At 37.8% G+C, this 20,415-nt stretch overlaps 2 protein-coding genes across 3 annotated transcripts; one reads left to right on the forward strand and one right to left on the reverse strand.

The window, feature by feature from the left end:
• The first annotated feature begins 3,120 nt into the window (after positions 1–3,120).
• LOC140949471 (BTB/POZ domain-containing protein 6-like) lies at positions 3,121–4,485 on the forward strand. The gene has a single exon (XM_073398630.1). The coding sequence runs from the start codon at positions 3,121–3,123 to the stop codon at positions 4,483–4,485; it is 1,365 nt and encodes a 454-aa protein (XP_073254731.1).
• Positions 4,486–8,687: 4,202 nt separating this feature from the next.
• On the reverse strand, positions 8,688–20,415 carry LOC140950171 (COP9 signalosome complex subunit 6-like). 2 transcript variants are annotated; one of them, XM_073399367.1, is made up of 10 exons: positions 20,221–20,415; positions 18,443–18,577; positions 15,063–15,151; positions 14,611–14,673; positions 14,275–14,322; positions 13,249–13,363; positions 12,483–12,575; positions 11,516–11,616; positions 10,860–10,928; positions 8,688–9,348 (listed from the first exon to the last, which is right to left on the reverse strand). In XM_073399367.1, exons 1-10 carry the CDS (start codon positions 20,393–20,395, stop codon positions 9,280–9,282), a joined length of 957 nt encoding a protein of 318 aa, XP_073255468.1. In that variant the 5' UTR covers positions 20,396–20,415; the 3' UTR covers positions 8,688–9,279. The 2 variants fall into 2 exon arrangements, with proteins under 2 accessions (XP_073255468.1, XP_073255469.1); XM_073399368.1 differs by lacking the exon at positions 18,443–18,577.

Below are 20,415 nucleotides of genomic sequence, written 5' to 3' on the forward strand. Positions count from 1 at the left end.
TTCTAAGCGAGTGTTGACAACTTATGGCATTTCTGAATAGTTCTTGGATGTGTGTGTAATCGCCCCGCTATATAGGTTATCAAAGGAGCTCTGCAACGTTATTTTTGCAACAAGGGAGTCATCTTCTTTGGCAGGCTGCTTTAAAGTAGCACTGTCAAAGGAAGTCTTTTTTTCAAATTGTTCCAATTGAGCGAACATTTTTCTCTAGTGGCAAGCGGCAAGAGCAACACCAACAGTGAATTAAAATGAAGGTAAAGAAAAAAGATCATCAATTTCTCCGAGATACCTTTTCTTTGGACTTTTAACTGCAGGCGAAAGAAACCTCAGGACGAAACATGTTTTGCAAAATGCAAAAATGCCATTTTCCTTTCGTTTATTGCTCACCTTTCGGTTAATACATTGTATATGATTCTACACTTAAATTGAATAAATGGGTTAAATGTTTTCTTATAATATCCCGCTTAAAACAAATGATCATAAACATTAAGAAAATGATAAAGGAAGATTCGACAAACAGAGGCTTCGAGAGATTGGGATTCTTTTTCACAGCGCGATAATCGTGAGAGTTGCTCATGTACGGATAGTATCTCTTGCATGGAAGTTTAAAGTGCAACGGTCGAGAGTCGAAAACACCGGAAGAGTTAAAAACTTCCTGTTTTTCTTAGCGTGCAATTCAAGCAATGTAATGACTCATTTTACTTGCCCGCACTTAGCTTCAAGTGTTTCCTGTTGGTATTAGCTACTTTACCGGTGCTCTAAGGACGAGACGCTTAGAATTGATCGCCCACACATCTCGACCTCCCGTTAGATTGTATGTTTTGATTTCTCCACGTAGCTGATGATAATATAGGGACATAAGTCGATTTGTTCTTACTCACTTGGACGTATATGTTGAAGTCCATTTTCATCTGTGGTTTAAATTTTATTTTCTTTTGTTTCAAACTGATCACCATACATAAAACCCTACGAATAGAGGTTTCTTTCTTGCATGGCTTTTAGCGTTTACGAAGTCGTTCGAGTCGCTTATCGGCCGCGCAGTCGGTTTGTTTGATAAGGGCTGGCCAGTATAAAACAAACCAACTATGCGAATGACTGGCGACGCGAACGACTTCGTAAACTTTAAAAGCAATGCAAGAGAGAAAACTCTACTCGTAGGGTACATACATTACCATACCCAAAAACAAAAGAAACTAGAAGTTAAACCAAAGACAAAATTGAACCACAACATATACCTATAATCTATAAAAAAACAAAGGGCAAACTACCCATAACCTAAATGAGAAAAAGATGAAATCTAAAGAGGTCTGTTGTAAAGAATAGTTCCCCCCAAAATACCTCGCACAACAGTTTAGCCTTTGTGCAACCTTAACCCCTCGCCCTCTCCTGACGGTGGAAAGATAACAGGCAACCGTCAGTCATGCGTAAAAAGCGCTATCCTTTTAAGGTGATGTTACACGCAACAATTCGCAACGACGATTTTGAGCGAATTGTCCCATATAACATCACCTTTATGATATCAGAATTATGTTGTAAGTGTTCGTACTTTGCAGCTGTTGAATGATACAGTTTTAAGGGTGGCTTCAAAGGGCATGCGCAGTTGATCTAAGAGCCTCCCTCTTCACTAACACTTCCCACTTCCCCACTGAGTATCCATTTATTTCCTTTATTTATTCGAACATCCACATCCGCTTACAAAAGGTGTCGCCTTAATATTTTAACAATGTACGTAGTAAACTGAAGAAGTGCATGGTTCCAGAGGACCCTGATTATTTTGTGTTAACCAAATGATGGTCCATGGAAATGCAGTGAGAATGTGGTCCCATGATCGAGAATATTTTGTGGAACAAAGCGAAATTTAACACAAGAAAGCTCAGAGAAAATTCTGAGCTCCATGTGGGAATCAAACCCATGACACTACAACTTATCATTTACATGCTCAGAGCTACTACAGACTCTAAGGTGAACAGGGTTGAAATTTAATCAAAATAAGACCAGCTACAGAGAACTGTTTTGATACACCACTAGTGAATAAAAGATAATATTGTATAAAACCTGTTGAAGTATCAACTGTCCCAGTATTGGATAACCTTGCCACATGATCTACTCCAATTCTGGGTTTACCTCGGTGTAAGAACCTGTGAACTTTTTCTTTGTTTTGTACCTTTTGTTTTTCTAGGTTTTATTTTGTTCACGTCTTTGTTTTCTTTGTTCTACGTCACCGGTGAGTTTAACAGGTTCTTACACCGAGGATGAGCCCCGAATTCTTTCAGCTTCTTGAATCTTCTGTAGCTAACGTGTAGTGAGTTTGCACAAACAACATACGTGCCTGAAGATTTAGCCTGGTCCCAGGCTACTTTTGAGGGATTCCATTTACAAGTTAAAATTAAACACCTCGTTCTGAGGGATGCCAACCTCCTTCTGAGGGATGCCATATTAGTAATCCTGAGGTGCTTGCTCCCTTATACTCTTAGTGTCGAAATTTCCATATGTTTAAGGAACAGAAGAGTTTAAAATAATTTCAATAACATTTCCCTTGCCGTTCGAAGTTCTTTATTCAAAATTCTGTTAGATATTGCAAGTCCGACGACCGAAGTTGATCGCGAGATGCGCCATCTTGTCTCACGAGCCGAAGGGCGCTTTCCATTTAGGAAAAAACCCCGGAAATTTCGGTGGGAGCAAAAGTGGAATTTCCGATTGGTAAAAAGTTGTTCCATTTGGTCGTAAACCCCGGTACGTCACGGTGCTCGACAGCTTTTCTTGCCGTGAACCTGAAACTGGTACAAACTACGCGAAATGAGTAAATGGAACGCGAGATTCCGTTCGGAAATTCCAACCACCTTTTTAGATTTTCCACTTTTTCCGGGAATTTTCCAGTGGGACGAACCGACGAAACGTGTTCCATTTACCGCCGAACCGGAAATTCCGGAATTTTTGACTAAATGGAAAGAGCCCGAAGTAGTTGCCGAAGCAACTCTCGTTTCTAGTCCTCCTCGATCACCTCCTTTTCAGGGATTCCATCTACAGCCCCCCTGTCAGAACACAAACCGTCTCTTGTCTGTGCGCATCCTGCGTTTCACCTGTGTAGACCTATTGCAAAGTATTTTTGTCGATTTGATTGCCATGTCTGTTCAATCTCTTGTCGAAGAAAACTGGCAAACAACAAAACCTACCATCAAGGAAAGGTGCACGTTCCTGTTTAACAACGATGTGATGAGCGATGTGAAGTTGATTGTACCTGCAGTGACAAGTACCGAAAGTGAAAGTAAAAAAGCTAAACGGGTGATCTCGGCTCATAAGTTTATACTGTCGATCAGCAGCCCCGTGTTCTACACCATGTTTAACGGTGAATTGCCGGAAACTGGAGACTCTGTAGAAGTGCTTGACTGTGAGTTTGAGACCTTGCTAGAATTTGTCCGTTTCTTGTACAGCGATGAAGTTACTTTAAGCGGAAGTAACGTGTTGCAAGTGCTGTACTTGGCGAAAAAGTACATGGTGCCTTCACTCGCAGACAAATGCAGGGAATTTCTGGAAGAGAGTTTGTATCCATCAGATGTGTTCAGAGTTTTGCCAGTTGCTGAGCTACATGAAGACAAAAAGCTGTTAGATCATTGCTGGAAGCTGATCGACAGGCAAACAAAGGTGGCTTTGGAATCAGCTGAATCAATCGAGAGGTCTGTACTGGAGGCGTTAGTGGAAAGAGATACTCTAAACATCAAAGAGATTGATCTGTTTACTGCTGTTAGTCGTTGGGCAACAAATGAATGCGGGAAACAAGGCTTAGAGGCAGGGGGCAAAGTTAAAAGAAGAGTTCTTGGAGACCGTGTTGTCAAAGCAATACGATTGCCATTAATGACGGAAGAGGAGTTCACCTCAGTTGTTGTCAACAGTGAAATTCTTAGTGCCGAAGAAGTTAGTGAGATGAACCAGTATTTTAAAACAGAATCAAGCCATCTAGTGGGATTTTCAAAGAAGGCTAGAAAGTATAGTTCCCTTAGTGATCTTCTACGATGTCATAGATTTACAGGTGGTGGCTATGGAAATGGCACTTGGTCATACGGTGGGACTCCGGACAGCCTCCTGTTTGAGGTGAACCAAGACATTGAACTGCATGGAGTATACCTTTTTGGCAAGGACAACAACAACTATTCGGTTGCTTTGGAGGTAATTGACGACAGTGATAAATCAATATTACTGTCGCAAACTGGAAATTTTACATCAGAACCTGTGCATGACTGTAAAGTTGGTGATTACGAGGGGTTTCAATTTTTATTTGATACTCCTATTGATATAGAGAAAAACACTAAATACCGCGTGAAGGCATTAATATCTGGTCCTCCCTCCATGAGGGGACAAGGACGCTTTGGACGTACAGGTTGGGCAGGTGTGCAGTTTACTTTTTTTTATGATAAAGATCAAGCTAATAATGGGACAAATCACAAAAAAGGGCAATTCCCTGAATTTCTTTTTACAAAATGTGAGCAGTAATAGCACACATTGGTTAATGCCACAATCCCCAGGATTTCAAATTTCCTTGGGTAACACTTCTTCAGTTTCATGTCCAGTGATCGATTTCATGGGAAACGATTGGTAAATTTTATGGGAAATTTTTGTGTCCAAATTCCATGCCTTATTTGGACACAAGTGTAAGAGACAAAAATAGGATGTAAAATCATGACAACTTTACATCGATTTGAAGTGCCACTAACCACAAAAAGTTTTTTCTGCTAATATAAATTTCCTTTTTCTCCTGATCACCACTGCGAAAAAATTATCGTTGTAGCTATTTTCGTTAATTTCCTATGAATTTTCAAAGTTTGTAAAAGGTTCTCGCTAGATGGAATCCCTCAGAAGGAGGTGTTTATTTTTAACTTGTAAACGGAATCCCTCAGAAGGAGTTTAACATCCCTCAGGAGGAGGTACACTGTATTTAGGTATAACTTGTAAATAGAGTCCCTCAAAAGGAGTTTGGCATCTTCCAGAAGGAGGTACACCATATGCATGTTTATGTATAAGTTGTAAATAGAATCCCTCAAAAGGAGTTTGGCATCTCTGAAAAAGAGGTACACTGTATTTATGCATAACTTGTAAATGGAATCCTTCAAAAGGAGTTTGGCATCCCTCAGAAGGAGGTACACTTATTCATGTATAACTTGTAGACCTTGTAAATGGAATCCCTCAAAAGGGGTTTGACATCTCTCAGAAAGAGGTACACTGTATTTACGTATATATTTTTTAGCAGCTACTATAATTTGCAGTCTGTCTGCTTTGAATTGTAAATGGAATCCCTCAAAAGCAGTTTGACATCCCATAGAGGGAGGTGATTGTGTTTAACTTGTAAAATTTACAATTATGGAATCCCCCCAAAGGATATTTGAATTACAGGATTTTTATATCCCTTATGGAAATCTCCCAGAAGGAGATGTCTTTTGCCAAGATATGGTTTCAAAATTAAGTAACAAGAAAAATTAAGACAGAATCCATCAGGAAATTAAGTAATTTCAACTTTCAGTGGACAAAAACCTTGTACCAGAATAATTTAAACAATTATCGTATTCTTTTTTACCTTTTCCAAGGGCTATAGATATAATTAGTTATCTGTAATAACACCAAAGGCTATTTCTCATGGAAACCCGAGAAAATTAATGTCAAATTTCACAAGAATTATGAAAATGCAGCTAAAATTCTGAAAATTTCATGTGTAAGACAGGGTTGTCATTAAGAGCCGGGGGCCGGGGATTTTCCCCAGCTACTAAGAGAGTGGCCCCCGGCTACTTTTATTGGAAAACAGAAGAAAAATAGAACCAAAAGAAATCCCTAGCCGTTTGATTCCCTTCCTACTTCTCGTATTTACCCGGCAACTTGAAATCTTAGTGACAACCCTGGTAAGATGTCATTTTGTGAAATTGAAATTCCTTTTCTTGAGCTTGGCATAAGAAATTTCCTTTCGGTGTTACAGTCGTCTCTCTCTTAAGGTCTCGGTAAAGAAAAACGAGGTGCCCACAGAAAAAGAATTTTCCGATTTCCATTTGTAACTCATTTTATGTCAGTTTCTTTGCGTAAATCGCGCTCGAGATTCGACTTTTTAGTTTGAAATGCAATAATTCCGCTAATACGAGACATATGCAAATTTCCTCACACCCTTTTTTAGGTCTTTTATCTGTCAATCAGATGCAATAAAAAGGAAGTGAATATTTAACAACGCGAAAGGGCTGGAGCTTCAGCAGTAAACTCGATACCTCTGAGTTCGACAGCAAAAAAACTTAAGCGCCTTTTGAAATTCGATGAAATAAAATCTTTTATAAGGTAATTTAGTCTCTTAGTTTTTATTTGATATATAACTTGCCTTTGTAGCGGAAATACTCACGCGACTAGAATTTTTTTCTGTGGGCACCTCGTTTTCCTTTACCGAGACCTTAACGGACACCTCTATAAGACGGACACCTCTGTAAAACGGACACCTAGAGTTGGTCCCTGCTATTCTTTGCTCCTTCTATTTGACTTTCTATAAGACGGACATCTCTCTAAGATGGACAGCTAGTGCCGGTCCCAAAGGTGTCCGTCTTAGAGAGAGTTGACTGTACTACAGATAACTAATTTCATCAATAGCCCTTGAAAAATGTACAGAAATTAAGAATGTGATATTGTTTACATTATTCTAGTACAGGGTATTTGTCCAATGAAAGTTGAAGTTACTCAATTTCCTGATGGATTCCGTCTTAATACAACTAAATATTGCAAGGCTGTATGGTATGGTATGGTATGGTTACTAATATTTATACACAGTATTTCCTTCAGGTATATTTTACATTCAAGTATAGAAAACTAACCACCCAGCTAAACTAGAATCTAAGATAAAATGTAAAATAAGAAAGATGAAAAGTAAACACCTGCTTTTCAAGGAGGTGTGGTCTAATAAGGGTAACAGGGAGCCTAATGAGCTGAAGCCGTGAAATCTATAAGAGTTCCCAGAATAGAGAGTTTGTAAGGAAAAAAAAGATTCTCTTGTTGTTTGGCACAATGGGCCACCAGCTGATGTTAGAGCACAGCCTTGTATTGTATAAACGATTTCCACTTTTTATTGTCTGTTTGATGTTGCTATGCACTACAACATGCAAGTAGACAACTCAGTATAATTGTGTTCTGTAGTTTGAAAGTCCATGGTAATCAGTGCATGATGCATTGTATATAGGGCTGTAAGGGAACATTTAAGTTTTCAGTACTAATAGGGTAAGCTTAATGAAAAAAAAGGCCAAAACCTTGCACAATAAAAATGTGTTACAAGTCAACATTAAATTCAGATTAAATTTTTTAACCCAGGTTGATTCTCAAAATGTTAGCTCTGTCTCCTACAGCATGGCCCTAATTCTTATGATTATAATGTAATGGCTTTCAGATATTGAGAATATTAACTTGAATATAATTTTGACCTAAGAGATACATGTAAACTCTTCAATAAATGCAATTTAGCCACGTACGTTAACATCAGGCAAAAATGCATCCAGAAATTGCCAATGCCACAAACTAAATAAAGAAAGAAACAAATAAAAAATTCATAACAAAAGACATTAACACATAATGCTGAGTTGTGTCTACATGCACGCAGTAGTGCATAAGTAAAATCTTGCAGATAATAAACAGTGGAAATAGAAATGTTATTTACTTCATATATTTCCGTTCAGTGGAAATAGACATTAATTTCCTTGCTTGAGAGCTGGTCATTTGTCACCTGGCCAGGGGGGTGGGGAGGGGGAATTTTGCTGGGGCATCATTATAAAAATCTTTGTTGGTTTTGGGGGGTCATTTGTGGATAAGGGATCCTTGCCTGGGGGGCCAGATCAATAAACCTTATGAAAGAGGTACGAAGCAGTAACAATAGACCTTTTTACGGATACGGCGGCCATATTGAATTAATTTGATTTAAGGAGTATTATAGGATGCCCAAGGGGCATGAGCTCATTTTGTTTGTATTTTCGAGCGCTTTTCGGGACATTTTTTCGTAAAGTTTTCTTAGAATAAGATTGTAATGGGAAAAAAGATCCTTGTGCCATGTTTGGATGTAATAATGATCACAAAATGCACCAGTTGAAAGTGGAAAGCCCCGCACACCCATACCCAGGGAACCCTGGGCATAATCAAAATAGCGACATGCATGCAAACCCTTAACTTGGTTCTGGGGTAAACTATCTTTTTTAGTCTGCGCACAGACGTCTTCCCTTTTTTTTTTTGAAAAAGAACTTGATCGCACAAGCTCTAGTGCGTTGAAGATGGTTTTATTTTCAATTGCACGTTCAGCAGTCTAAAGACCGAATCGATGATCTGCGAACAGATGTCAACAAGGAACAAATTATTGTACGTACAACTACAGAAATTCATAACAGCTTTGGCAACTGTAAACAGTGTTCGTTACAGTTTTGTTTGTTTTGGGTATTATCAAATCAGCAAACAAGTTAGAAATGTGTCAAAAGTTAACTGATTTTTGCTGTGATTTTGATGTACATGTCTTTGTTGTAACAAAAACAGGACGTTTCTAAGGAAGCATTTGTTGTTGTTCCATATGATATAATTTATAAATAAAAAGGAATAAAGATTGCAGATAATAATAATTTATAAGTTTTGTTTCCCTTAAATATGCCTTTCTTAAGATACGATAATGCCTGGCACTGATCGATTCAGTCGTTACCATAACATTTTTACAGATAATAAATGGATGTTTATTGAGAAGAACTGAATGGTGCATTACATCCAGGGTTTGAAAAGTCTTACATCCAGGGGTCTTATATCAGGGTTGTAAAGTCTTACATCCAGGGTTGCAAAATCTTACATCCAGAGGTTGTAAATTCTTACGCCTTGGGGTTACAAATCCTTACATCCATCTAGTGGTTCATGCCCCACCTCCGAAGCCAGGGAAAAGCGCCCTGGGGACGAGGTTGGACGATGATGGTGATGGTGATGACGATGACGACGGTGATGATGACGAAGACGACGGTGATGAAGAAAACGACACCGCTGCTGGTGGTGGTGGTGATGATGATGATGATGATGATGATGATGATGATGATGATGATGATAAAGATGAAGATGAGCTCAGTTAGAGTACGTTAGAGTTGACAAGATGCCCTTAAAGCCCAATTTAACAGAGGGCTACAATTGACAGCACGTAACCCGCACATAAACAGAACCAAACTCTAATGTTTACATTAAGCAAGCAAGCAGTTCATAATTGCTCTCAATGTTGGTGAAACAGAACTATAACAAATGCCGAGAAAATGATTTTGGATACTAAAACAAGGTTCCTCTCATTCTTCGGCCCATTCCTCGGTCATAGACCACATTAAACTTATTGATGAACTGAAAAAAAAAAGAATTTTTAAGCTCATTAAGATTGATATTGACTAAATGATGCACTGAATATCACAAAGACGATTATGTACACAGGGTTGTCATCAAGAGCCGGGGGCCGGGGATTTTCCCTGGCTAATAAGAGAGTGGCCCCCGGCTACTTTTATTGAAATGGAAGAAAAATAGAACTAAAAGAAATCCCTAGCCGTTTGATTCCCCACCTACCTGTAGTATTTACCTGGCAACTTGAAATCTTAATGACAACCCTGATGTACATCAACTGAACCCAAAGGCACTGGCGGACGTAAGATATGTAGCTCTAACCTAAGAGTTAGCCTCTTACAAGCAGCCTCTTATATTTCTTCACAGTAAGTAACAAGTAGCACGTGAGACATGATCGAGAAGCCGCAGGATAAGAGTGGGTTCTCTTCATCATGCTTCCAGCTGCCGGGGTGGCTTTTTTCTTTTCTCGCTCGTTTCGCTTGACGCATAGAGAGGCTGCTCGAAGAAAGACACAATGGACGTTACTTAAAGGGTGATGGGAACACGAACGGGGAATAAAATCCCCAAGATCAAAATTTGAATTCTCATTTGTTGCCCCTATTCATTTTCTACAGAAGTAGTGAGGAGAAGTTGATAAAATATCAAGCAAATTCATCTTGTGTGATCATGTCTGTAATTCTCATGACCACTCCGTTTTACAAAGCATTGATATTACAAGAAATTTGATGCTGATCACTCTCAGGGATAAGCAACATGGAGAAAAACAACCCTAACCCTATCACCATCCCATTACTCATTCTCTGCTTTCAATTTCCCGTTTCCTTTTCCATTTCTCCGTTTCCTGTTTCTTGCCTTAGAAATAGACGGATAGAACCGATTACACAAAAGGAAAGGAAACATTAGAGAACTTTTGCAATAGGATGCCAGGAGAAAGAAAACGGCTAACCTTGCATGACATTCTCCTAAAAGATTTTTTTAGCTTAAAAGCCATGAAAATTAATTTCAGCCGGCAAATGCAACGCTTTTTCGTGTATGTTGCTAGTAAATCTCCCCCAATTTAAGGCCACGTGATCATAAAGGCCTTTAGCTAAGACGTTTCTAAGTTACACACATCAATTGGAAGTGAGCTTTTGCATTCTTAGGCAGTGAGTTTAACCAAATTTTCGGCCTGATCGTCTCTATTAGTCTCCATCACAGCCGTTTTTGTCTCGTCACGCAACTCTCCTCGTGAGACAAAAACCTCTGCGAGGGAGACTACGTTTCTATAGGAGTAAATACACTTGGCAATACAAATTTGTACCTTCCAGGCATAGTAAAACGGAAACGCCCTCACTTCTAGGATCGATTTCCACCGTCTCCCGGGTCCAGTCTTTAGTGCGGGCTCATTTTCCCGAACAGGGGCCTGTAATCGAGCCTACCTCACTTCCGGTTGAAACTAATCAACATGGAGAATGAAATTACACCTTAATGTTTTGTTCTTTTATTTTAGTATGTGGATGCAAATAAAATAAACATACCTCATTCAAGCTATTGGCACCTTTTGTTATTGTGGACAAATAGCACATCAACATGACATCATTACATTGCTAGAAAAGAGACATGAGACCACTTTATTTTAGGTACACTGATTTCCGGCGGCATGTTCTAGACGAGTAAAAACTGGCTATGATAATATGCGACTACAAGGCCTCTTGACATCGTTTAGAGGGACAGCTTGAAGGTCAGCACGTGGCACACTACAGCTGCTGTGTTCAGAAATGCAACTAATTTTTACTTTCTAAAGGCCCCGACTCTGTTGTGAGAAAGTAAATTTACATTCCACACTTATAACGTGAGCTTGGGATGCCTGTGATAGTCTCCGTGGGGGCAGGGATTGGGTGGGGAGCATTGCGTGACTGCGGTGCGAGTGGCTGCAAAGGAGGCTAGGCCTGTGATAGAACCCAAAGAAACTAATTGCATACACCTGGCAACTTGAAATCTTAGCGACAACAATGATAATGACAGCATCATGGAAACACCTCTGATGAGAATACAAAGGACAATCTGGAGTCTGGTCTCCATGACCACTTGAATTAGCCTGCAAGCAAGCTTCCTCCATTTTTTGGTGTGCTGCTCGCCAAATAGAGCCTCTGTTTGCAGGCTACGTGTGGAGTGAAAATCAGGTGACACTTACATTGTAAAAGTCTTCCCTAAATACATCTGTCTGCATGACTGGAAGCCTCTGGATTAAACTCAATGTATCCCTCATTATCTCATGGTTACAAGGAACTTCTCCTGGATTAATAATTATAATGAAAATAAAAACTCATCAATGCTGCTGTAATTTTCTCAAATTTATATAGCCACAGACAAAGGAAATCATGCACTATGTATTGCATAAGTGTCAGGACCCTCATGATTATTTTACACCCTGGGAGGTGGGTGCTACCTATAATGGCCTATACAGGAAAGCTCCGCCCAAAAGGGGTATCTTTTTCAGGCTTTAGGTATATGAGAGGGTAGGGATTTCACCAGTTGAAGTATATGAAAAGGGAGGGAAATCTGTCATTGCAGTCGGTGAAAAGGACCTCAAAGAGCTACCAGACATATTTTATGGCTGTGGAAAAGACAAGAAAACTTCATGGTTAAGTAATTAATTCATGTTTTAAAAACAGTGCTTTTACAGCTGATTAAAGAGATGCATTCAACAAGAAACTGGCATAAGCAATATCATCAACACTATCAGGAAAGCAAAGCATAGATGGGCATTCACATCGCACGGCTATCTGATAACTGTTGGACCATCAGAGCAACAGAGTGGACCCCAAGAATTTGGACCAGAAAACAGGGTCATGAATCCAGTTTGGACCGGTATGGTCAAGTGTAGCCAAGCACAGACACGTGTGGGATCAATCCAGGGAGAAGTTCCTCTGTCAAGAGTGAATACAAACCCTGATGATAATGATGGTGATGAAAGAGATGCAGCATTCTAAACTAGTATGTGACAGGGGTATTTTGTCAATGAAAGGTATACAAAAGGGGTATGTTTTCTGTCAAAAAATGGTATATACTAGGGCAAGTGGTTAAACCTCAGGCAGAGCCTTCCCATATAAAATTCTGTTGAATACCCCCTCCCCCTAAGATTTTACATGTTTGCTCACCATTTTTTACAGCTTTGGCATATTCTAAAATCATCTTAACTCTTGAATGAAGCATCTTGATGGCATTGTACTGGGCAAGAAGATGCTCTGAAACTGTAAAAAGATATGAACAATGTCGGACAGAAAAATGAAGGCTTAGTTTATGTCTGTAGTGTTATCACTGTGGCTGTATTGACCAGCTCTAGTCACCCATAATATTTAATTTTTACTATTTGCAGCCCTATGCTGTACTCAAAAGTCTGTGACATTTACTTGCTAGAACTTATTTTTTATTTAAGGACTTTTTTGCAGTGGATAAAACATAGCCTTGACTCTCTTTACTGCCCACTTAAGGCCAGTTGGTTTAGTTCTACATTCCCTGAAGAATATCCACGTCCGCTTACAAAAGGAGCCCGCTTACAGCATTTTAACAATGTATGCAGTGAACTGAAGAAGGGCATGGTTCCAGAAGACCCTGATTATTTTGTGTTATCCCTATGATGGTCCATGGAAATACAGTGAGAATGTGGTCCCACAATCGTACATATTTTGTGGAAGAAAGCAAAATCTAACACCAGAAAGCTCAGAGAAAATTCTGAGCTCCATGTGGGAATCAAACCCATCACACTACAACTTACATGTACACTGTGTAATTTAGATGCTCTAACCTCAGAGATACTACAGGCTCTAAGGTGAACGGGTTGAAATTTAATCAAAATAAGAAAAGTCACAGAGAACTGTTTCGATACACCACTACAAATTAAATGATAATAAAATTATATAAAACCTGTTGAAGTATCAACTGTCCCTGTATTGGATAACCTTGCCACATGATCTACTCCAATTCTTTCAGCTTCTTCTGTAGCTAACGTGTAGTGAGTTTGCACAAACAACATACGTGCCTGAAGATTTAATAAAGAAACTACATTAAAATGGTATGCTGTACATGTACACTTAAAAGAAATAGCTTATCACTTCTGAAAATAACTCTTAAATAGCATTTGTTTGCATTTGACACAAGGCCCTTATGTTTGCACTGATTGATGCTCATACCGAAAATTAAGCTTAGTGTTATATAATATTTTACAATAACTGAGCGAATCCTCGCGTGCTGATTGGTTGAGAGCTATGGTCTATGACAGTATAGCCCATGGACACGACATAACATGTCCCGCAGTGCCGGTTGTTTTTGTTTTTGGTTTCTTGTAAAATAATAAATGTCATTGTAAAAAACAAATCGACCACAATTTTCCATGATCTACACTCTTTAATATAGACCATAGAAATGATGCCACAAAATGGTCAAAACTTTGCATTGAAACCACTTGCCTGCAGCTCGTGGTTCCACTTGAGTTTTGACCATTTTATGATGTCATTTTATAGTCTATAAAAGTGTAGACCTTGGAAATTTGTGGTTGATTTGTTAAATAGTAGGGACTTTAAGATCCAACAATGCAGACGGCAGCAAGAACACACAAAAAAAACAATAGGTTTTATAAGCAAAACAACAACTTTGCATGTGTAACACACTTTTTGGTACATTTCTTTGCCCGTTTTTGCACGACTACGACGTAAAAATGCCTAATTTGGTGTTTTATGAGGACGTAAACAAGCAACAATGAAATTTTATTTCTTTTTCTGTACTTGAATATGGTCCCTAGGAATTCAACTCCAGGAGGGTTCACCTACATTTGACAAAGTAAGTGGGTAGGAATAATTGCGATAAAGACTGAAAGAACGCAAATTCACTTTTTAAGCAACAATCTCATTGCCGCCACGTTGTTGGATCTTAAAGTCCCTAATAACTACTTACTGCTCCATCAACAATGTCTATCACAGATTCAAACAAACTGATGGGTAACTGAAACAAAATTGTTGAAATTACAAGCAAGTTAAAAAGATGTCTACTCATGCTCAACATGTCAAACAACAGGAAATATTGTTCCACTTTGAAATAATAAAAAAAAATCACAGTTTAAGGTGGCAACCAAATTAAAACAAAATCATCAAACAATATCACTCACTCCAACATGTAATAATTGTAACTAAAATAACATCAAATAAAAAAGCAAAAATTAAAAGCAAAAATTGATGTGTACAGCATAGCATATGTTAAACAACAAAAACAATAAAATTGATACTAACTTACATCATTTGTCTTTGCAAGTGGATTAAGTTTCAGAAACAATGGACTTTCATTTATCTCACACATCTGAAGAAAAATTAATTTTCACAAAGTTTGAGAAAGTAGAAACATAACAACTTCAAAAGATCAACAGTCAATCATCTTCACAAAACTAGACTGCAACACAGACGAAACCAAACTTTTGGTTAAGTTTGTCGGTGGGCGAGCACAGAAATCCCTGTTCTTGGCCACCAGCTGAGTACCAGGATTTGACGAGTACACACACGGCATGGTTGGCCCGCTAAAAAAGGCATTATTTGATTGGCCAATCAAGTTGAAGGAAATTCGGAATACACTTTTAGTAATTCAATGAGACCTTTGGGGGCCCAGAACAAAGAACTTACCACTGCTAAGCAGATAGTATATGCCAGCATTAGATTACATTATGTCTGTGACAGAGGCTATACAAAACAAACCTGTTTGTGTACTTTGATGTCATTTTCAGTGGGTTCAGACCCTGTCGTATACCAACCAAGGAAATCCAGATTCTTAAACACCTGATGAACTATAAATTAAAATAATAATTAAAAAAAATTAATTTAAACCTATTCGCACTTCAACTGCCTACAATTGCCTGTGTGGATCAACATCCCTTGTGCCGCTTGTGACATCACAAGCAATAACAATGCAGTGACAATTCGATCTCTCAATCAAGAGGTTAGTTATTTAAAGGGATAAAATATTTAAGCAATAGAAAACGTTTTCTGTGTTTGCATAGCCTAATATAAACACGAGAGGGGTTGGGAGAATTCGAGACGAAGTCGAGGGTTTGCATAACTGTCGAGAATTCTACCAACGCCTTGAGTGTTTATATCAGGCTATGCAAACAGGAAAAAAGTTTTCTATTGCTTTTATAAAATAAATTTCCCAAGAAAAAACGCAAAACTCTTTGTATGGCACTGATTAAAATAGAAATTCTTACCAGTCGCAAAGTCTTGTCCACGAAGTCTTGCACGCGTAATCAGTTCTTGTTTTGCAAAAAGATGCTTTCCAAAATACAGACTTTTCTCGCTTAAAATGTCAGCTAAAGCGAAAAAAGATTGACACACTTTCTTCGCAACGATTTTCCAAGTTTCAGCTGACGAAGGAATGGGTGAATAAAGTAAACTTGTCGAGTTTTGAACATGGAAACTTTTTCAAATTCGTGCTTGCGTGATTAGCGCGGGTAAAGCAAAACATCTTGACGCCACAATTATGTTTACATACCCTCATTCAAACACTTCTCTCAGCCAATCAGAGCGTGCATACCATCTTAGTTATTTTATAAGAAAATTTGGATTTATCAGCTAAGTTGATAAGGTAAATAGATTAAAAAACGTGTTTTGGGTTCCATTATTAGGAACATTGGGAGGCATGTTATTGTAGTTTATAGAACATCACCAAAAATTGCAGTTGCACCTAACAACCAGGTACAAGCTTATTTTTCAGATTTTTTACCTTGACAAAATCTTGTTTAAAAGTTTGTCATGCATCTTATAACTGAATTCACAAAATAACTAAAAAATATATGGCCTTTTGTTGGCAAAGCAAAGAGTTGTGGTTTGTGAGTGGTTCATTTTCTTAAAATGGCAGAGGTTCACTTATTGTGGGAACATGACAACAAGAAAAAAAAATTGAATTACTTGGAAAAAAAGAATTAATTTGAAAGATAAATATATTTTTCTTAACTGCAACTACAGCTTTCTTTATGCCTTGGTGGAGAGAAAAACAAATGAATCCATCGGTAGGCAATAATTATTTTGAGTTACCTAGCATGGATAGCTTGGGGAACTTTGTTGTCCCTTTAATTTCAATCAAAATAAAACCTTTCCATACTTATTTAAAAATTTAAACCAATTTAAGAGCTCTTGCTAAAAAATATGCAATATTTTCAGAGCAAAAGAGGGAAGAATACAAATCCATGTCAACAAAATAGGCCAAAGGAGATTTTGCCCTAAATTCACTTGACAAGTGGCTAGATTTCTTTGCTTGACTCTCTTCACACGTTTAGGGAAAGTACCACAAACAAAGTTTCCATTTTGGATTATAAACTTTGTTCCTGTTATCTCAACAAGTCTTGTGTCTTTACGAACATTCTGTTAATTTCCCTCGTTTTGAAACATTACCCTCTCTTTGTTGGTGAGGAGAGGGCCACCATATCTGTTATCAACAGAAGACAGAGAGTCTGGCTTAGTCATACCCTATGACATGGTGATCCTGTCCGATTAGTTATTGAGGGTAGAATAATAGGAAAGAGAGCACCAGTCATTTTCCACTAAATTTGCATTAAAATGTTAAGAGTTGTGTCAAAAAATTTACCATAATTATTCAAATAGTGGGAGCTCAGCTACCAAATTGAACGTTCATATAAAATAACTGTTTAAAATGTATGAATTCAAAACGAGGCACAGATAGACAAACTTGAAGAAGATTAAAACAGATTGTTGTTTTTAATGTTTGATATAATGTTTGGGAGACATGTTTGTAAGAGATGAAACTGTAATTTTGTCATCCAAAAGAAATTTCTCAGGTTTCATAGCAAAAACCGAAGCATAGAAGTTGTTATTAACAAAATCAAACAGTCAGCCATGACAAAGCCCCTTTAAAGGCGATTTTACATGGGATGATTTGCAATGATGATTTTTAGTGCAACACAGCGTTGCAATGTTGGAAAAATATTGTAGCTGTAAGCGCCAGGAATGTTTTCCGTTACCTTTATAGTATTTTTATGTTCGCCGCGTTCTTAGTTATTTTCGTGTTCGCACCTTTAGTGCTGTTGTTTGGTTAATTAGTTTTTCATTGTTTGCGTAGCTTTGTCCTTCGTGTTAGGATTTTTCTGCATATCGTATATTTAGCTTTTATTGTAATTTTTCGCGTCAGTTCTTCGTTTAGCTGCGCTTGGTCCGGTTTACAGTTTAATGTTTGGGTTTTGCTCGTCCTAGTTTTTTGTCCTTATCTTGCTATCATCTTGTAAGTATCTTGTTTGTTTCATTCGCATTTCTAGATTGCCTTATTGCTTTCGTTCAGTTTGTAGGTTGTTTTATCTTGACTTTGTATTTGTTTAATTGTTATTTTTCAGTACCGCTATACTTCGCTATACTTCGCTGTACTTCGTTATACTTCACATTGGTTCACTTGTTTCCCTGCACCAGTTGTAGAAGTTCTAGAATAAAGTTTGTGTGTTAAAAACTTTAGCGCGTAAAGGCTGTGACTATAGTAGCTATTCGAACAAAATTAATGTCACAACAATGTTGCAATGCTTTCTTAAGCTAAAAACCGTCATTGCTAATCGTCTTGTGTAACATCAACTTGAGTGGCTTTCGTAACTTAAGGGGACTGTCACTTTATAGAGGAAAAAAACCACATGTACATGTAACTGAATGCATATTGAGAAGACTGATGAGATTACATGGCAACATGACGAATCTATATTAAGCCAAATGTAAAGTGAAGAAAAAGGAAAAAAACATAACTTCTTTTGATTATTTTCTGTAGTATTCTTGCTTGAATCTACAGTAAACTAGTTAACATCCAAAAAAATTACTAAGAAATGTCCTAACTACGATATTCATCATTTGTGGCTAAAAGATGCATCCAGAAATGACCAATATTTGCACTTTTTTGGTCTCTGTTGTCAAACATGTGACATAATATTTTGTTGTATTAAATTTGTCATTTTTCTTGCAGACCTACTTGTTTTGCTCTATGGAGCAGCGATCCCTTATAAGTAACAAAAGCCCTTTGAGTTGATTAATTTCCAATACCTTAATTAATTCATTGAGCATAAATTTCCTATAATAAAGTATGACAAACTTACACTGTTCTTCTTTAGTCTTGTAATACTCCATGTTAATCACAATTTGACCATCATCAAACAGATCAAATTGCAGCTCAAAGGAATTGAAAATTTCTATGTTTCGTCCATCCTGAGTTCCAAGAAGAGCTCCAATCACTAAACCCAAAAAGAGATAAACAACTACAGCAATTTCAAACAATTATACATAATAATCATACCATAGCTAGAAGACTTGCCTAATCAAATTTAATAGTGCAAATGTGCTTCATATTCCCATCCAGCACACTGATGACATCAACCAACTAAAACCTCATGTTTTTGTGGGTTTAGCAATCCCCCCAAGTGCACCCATAACTCAATAGAACACGATGAAGCATTTACCATGATTGTGTTTTATAAATTATGTTATCTAAAAAGAAACGCCTTTGAATTTGTTAGCAGATCACAGGGGAGCGGGTGAGTGTTGTTGTTGTCATCTGGGCGAGCTATGGTGTGTGCAAATCAATCTTTGCAAAGTTTTTTTGTTCAAGAAGAATTTTTCAGTGAATCTATAGTTTTCCGACTCAATATGGATTCTAAAACACTTTTTAATGTTTTCTCAAGTGTCTTTTGTAGTCGTTCTCTCAATGAGGGTAGAGTTGTTCTCATCTAAGCCTGGAGCAACTCTTACGCCTCTTTTGTGCTCTACAAATTTTGCTAGTGCTTCATATCTCAACAAACGCATGCTGACTCATAAACCAATTATTGTTAAATGATAATAATGAGCAATATTTTAAAAAACATATATTGGAAATTCAATGTCCAGCATGTTCTAAGAGCTTTTAACTTTCACCTACTTTCACCCACTTTTAACAGCAATAATGTTTAAATTAGACGTTGAGTTTACATCTGTCCACATACATGTATGAGCCTCTCTATGGGTACTTGGGCATAATTTTGTTGCCCATTTTCCATCAAATGATCGGTTTTTCAGCAGAGTCGTTGCATACTAAGAATTGCTTAGCGAGCTCGAGAAACCACAATGACAACAAAGGAAATGACAAAATAGAAAAGGAACAGGTTTAATAAGCAAGAGAAAAACTGTACATGCAGCACAGTTATTGGCAGATTTCTTTGCAATCATCCCATGGCTATTACTTTGTCAAACGTGATTGGAATGGGAGTGCAATCCTCCCTATAATCTTCAAGATGGTCATTTCATCAATAGTGATCGTCGTGACTTCAGTTTCCCTATTTCTCAATTACTTTTCCAAATATTACATTTTGTCATTTTCACGATAGTTTTAGGAAAAACCGCAAAATATAATACTCGCGAAATCTGATACTCAGAAGATTAAAATCGTGAAATTTAATATCGGATATATGCATCCATAAATAACGAAATCCAAGCCGCTGCTGTATTAGTTATGCCAACATGTTTCAGTTTCAAGTTCAGGAGTTTTTTGTTTGATTTTGGCCATTAGCCTTCCACCGCATCACCCTCGCTTTCCGAACTGTTCTCTGCTGCTAGATTCTTCAAAATCTCGCTGGTGCAGTCGTCAAACTTTTGTTGGTAATTGTCTTTGTTTGCTGTTGTTTACGACAAAATTATTAATTCTGTTACGTTGTTACTGTTCTGAGGTCAAGTTACCTTTACATCTAAAAGAATAGAAAAATCGCGAAATTTACTACACTTTAATTCTACCTTTCCCTAAAATATTGCAAAATCAAATACTCGCGAAATCAAGTGAGAACAAGCTACGTCGGAAATACCTATACAGAGTGTCGCAAATATAAGCTTAATCGTAACTGAAACCTACCTTGAGGGTTCGGTTTTCCATACTGTGCTTTTATCCTAGTATAATGTTCAGAAATATTCATGATGACGAGAGGATGAAGAGCCACAGATACGCTTCCACTGGAACCAGAACTTGCCAAAACAGTATCGGATACATCTTTTGATGAGGAAGGTTGAACTTCCATGGACGACGCCATGTTGGATAGTTGGTGGGTAG

Source organism: Porites lutea, chromosome 10 (assembly GCF_958299795.1).
Source record: "Porites lutea chromosome 10, jaPorLute2.1, whole genome shotgun sequence".
Taxonomy (NCBI): domain Eukaryota; kingdom Metazoa; phylum Cnidaria; class Anthozoa; order Scleractinia; family Poritidae; genus Porites; species Porites lutea.

Bases quoted from the DNA above. Each gene is read 5' to 3' on its own strand.
- LOC140949471 (XM_073398630.1), top strand. From the start codon at position 3,121: ATGTCTGTTCAATCTCTTGTCGAAGAAAACTGGCAAACAACAAAACCT.
- LOC140950171 (XM_073399367.1), bottom strand. From the start codon at position 20,395: ATGGCGTCGTCCATGGAAGTTCAACCTTCCTCATCAAAAGATGTATCC. The intron at 18,578-20,220 runs GTAGGTTTCAGT...TTTTGGGTTTAG, and splicing joins TGGAAAACCGAACCCTCAAG to TGATTGGAGCTCTTCTTGGA. The intron at 11,617-12,482 runs GTGAGCAAACAT...TTATTAATCCAG, and splicing joins TGCCAAAGCTGTAAAAAATG to GAGAAGTTCCTTGTAACCAT.